At 52.0% G+C, this 2223-nt stretch overlaps 1 protein-coding gene across 1 annotated transcript; it reads left to right on the forward strand.

Annotated features, from left to right (window-relative positions):
* Window positions 1-437: 437 nt before the first annotated feature.
* LOC113405273 (alpha-2-macroglobulin-like) lies at window positions 438-1267 on the forward strand (the record flags this gene model as incomplete). The annotated part of the gene is made up of 2 exons (XM_026646320.1): window positions 438-597; window positions 1044-1267. Coding segments are annotated over exons 1-2 (348 nt in total), but the record flags the coding sequence as incomplete, so codon positions are not given.
* Window positions 1268-2223: the final 956 nt, after the last annotated feature.

The raw sequence follows: 2223 nt of genomic DNA on the forward strand, positions 1-2223 counted from the left end.
CACATGTTTTCTTGGTTAAAATTCAATAAATAGCCCTAGACACCTCAGATTACCTTAATTTCTCCAAATTGTGAAGGCCTTGTATCTAACATGGCTACCCCATGGAAGGCAGGAATGTGATTTTTGTAACTGCTGAGGCTGTCTCAGCTAGACTCATTTAAGCCACATTTCTGTGCTCAGTGGCCCACAGTGATGGGGTGACCAAATTACTACAAGAGTCTGAGTTCACTGGGACCATGCAAGTGACTGGTGTCAAACAGTCACTCATCCCATCACCAGCATCTGTGTTATATTAGATCCACTGCACCTCTTATTTAAATCCATCTGTGCTCTGTGGCGATGGGATGACAGCCTGCACAGGCAGTGCCCAAAGTCTAGCTCATATCGTCACACTGCAAACACTGATTATTTCCCCTCTATGCTCCCCGCAGCACTCTGTGGTCCGTAGTGCTTTATTCTGCCTGGAAACAGCCATGGAGCAGGGAGGAAGCCACGTGTACACAAAGGCACTGATGGCCTACGCCTTCACGCTGGCAGGGAAGGAGGAGAAGCACAGGGCACTGCTGGACTCGCTTGATAAGGAAGCTGTGAAAGAGGGTGAGACCTGTTTATGGGCTCTTCTTCTGCATCCCGGTCCACTGGCCCTATGTAGCCTGGCAGGAGAAGGGTTTGATTGTTATTGCTATAACCTTCAGTCTGTACTGCGGCAGGTCGGGATTATTTAGCCTCTTCACACATTTTAGATCAATGAGCCTTAAAAACCCTGGCACTGGCCATTCCTGGGATCTGACTTCATAAAATGTGGGAGACACAGGCACAGGTGCAGCAACCTAATTAGACACTGAGAGTTTCCACATCTGGACTGTATCAACCCACTAGAGGGATTATTTAATACCTTCATGCTTTGTATTGACATGCCCAGCAAGGGTTGGGACTCCATTCTCCATCCTCAGTGACAGTATGTCAGTAACCCTCTTGGCAAAAACCAGATATTCGGTAATAAACATTTCCTTTTCTCCTCCCTCTCCCTTCTCCCACTGCAGATGGCTCCGTTCACTGGCAGAGGCCCGGGAAGCAGCCAGAGGCTGATCTCCCGTTCTATCACCCCCGTGCTCCCTCCGCTGAGGTGGAGATGACGTCCTACGTGCTCCTCGCTTACCTCCCCACGCGGCCGGCACCATCCCAAGAAGACCTGTCATTAGCAGCTCAAATTGCAAAGTGGATCAGCAAGCAGCAGAATCCCAACGGGGGCTTTTCCTCCACCCAGGTGAGCTGTTCCCATCCCCAGCCTCAGACACCCAGGGCAGGAAGGGGAGGCAGGAGATATATATATCAGGTTGCCAGAGAAGAACGAATAACCCAGCATTGGAACAGAGACAGACTCCTTCTGGGGAGGGGGAGGGGGCGACAGTGCCCTCGCTGCAGGGTTTAGAGAACCTCTGTTTCTGAGGGGGTTAGATCATGGGATAGTCACAGCATGGAGCATGGCTACATCAGATCCCCATAGGCCTTAGTGGGCTAATGAGGCAGGAGACTGGACAAGTGATGCTCTTGTGTGCAGAGGGCAGACTTGTCGCCCTGAGCATCCACCAACATGACGCTTTCCTCAGCTCCCCCCAGCACTGACCCCATCCAACCCAGCCAATCCAGCTCGGGAGCTGAGGACTCCCCAGAGAAGCAGCAGCAGCTAGCCACTGCCAGACACACCTTGGTGGAGCTAGGGTGACCAGACGTCCTGATGAAATCGGGACTGTCCCTATATTTAGGTGTTTGTCCCGCGTCCTGCTCCGCTTTTTTTTTTGCTCTGCTGGCGACCCCCCCGCCCCACGTGTCCCGATATTTTCTTCCTCTCATCTGGTCACCCTAGGTGGGGTGGGGGCACCATCCGGAGTTATGTAGAAACAGAAAGTGCCACCTGATTAAAGGCAGCCCAAAACACATCCCTCTTGAAACAGTGCATGAAGTGTTTCCCTTTGGAAGACTACTTCACGGAGGGATTTGGTTAACACAGTAGGGTTGTAATTCTGTTTTCCTGCTGCTGAGGCACGTGGCTGCATCTGCCTCTGTTATCTGTCTGCCCTGTCAGCTGTCCCTTCAGGTTGCTCCTTCACGGGAGGGTGGGTGGCTTCTTCCCTCAGCTCCCTGTAGTGGAGTGTCAGAATTCCCAAGGCCTACGTTCCCAAAGGTACTTAGACACTTGGCTGCTTTCAGTGGGAGAAAGGT

Source organism: Terrapene carolina, unplaced genomic scaffold, assembly GCF_002925995.2.
Source record: "Terrapene carolina triunguis isolate 2854851 unplaced genomic scaffold, T_m_triunguis-2.0 Scaffold34885, whole genome shotgun sequence".
NCBI lineage: Eukaryota > Metazoa > Chordata > Testudines > Emydidae > Terrapene > Terrapene triunguis.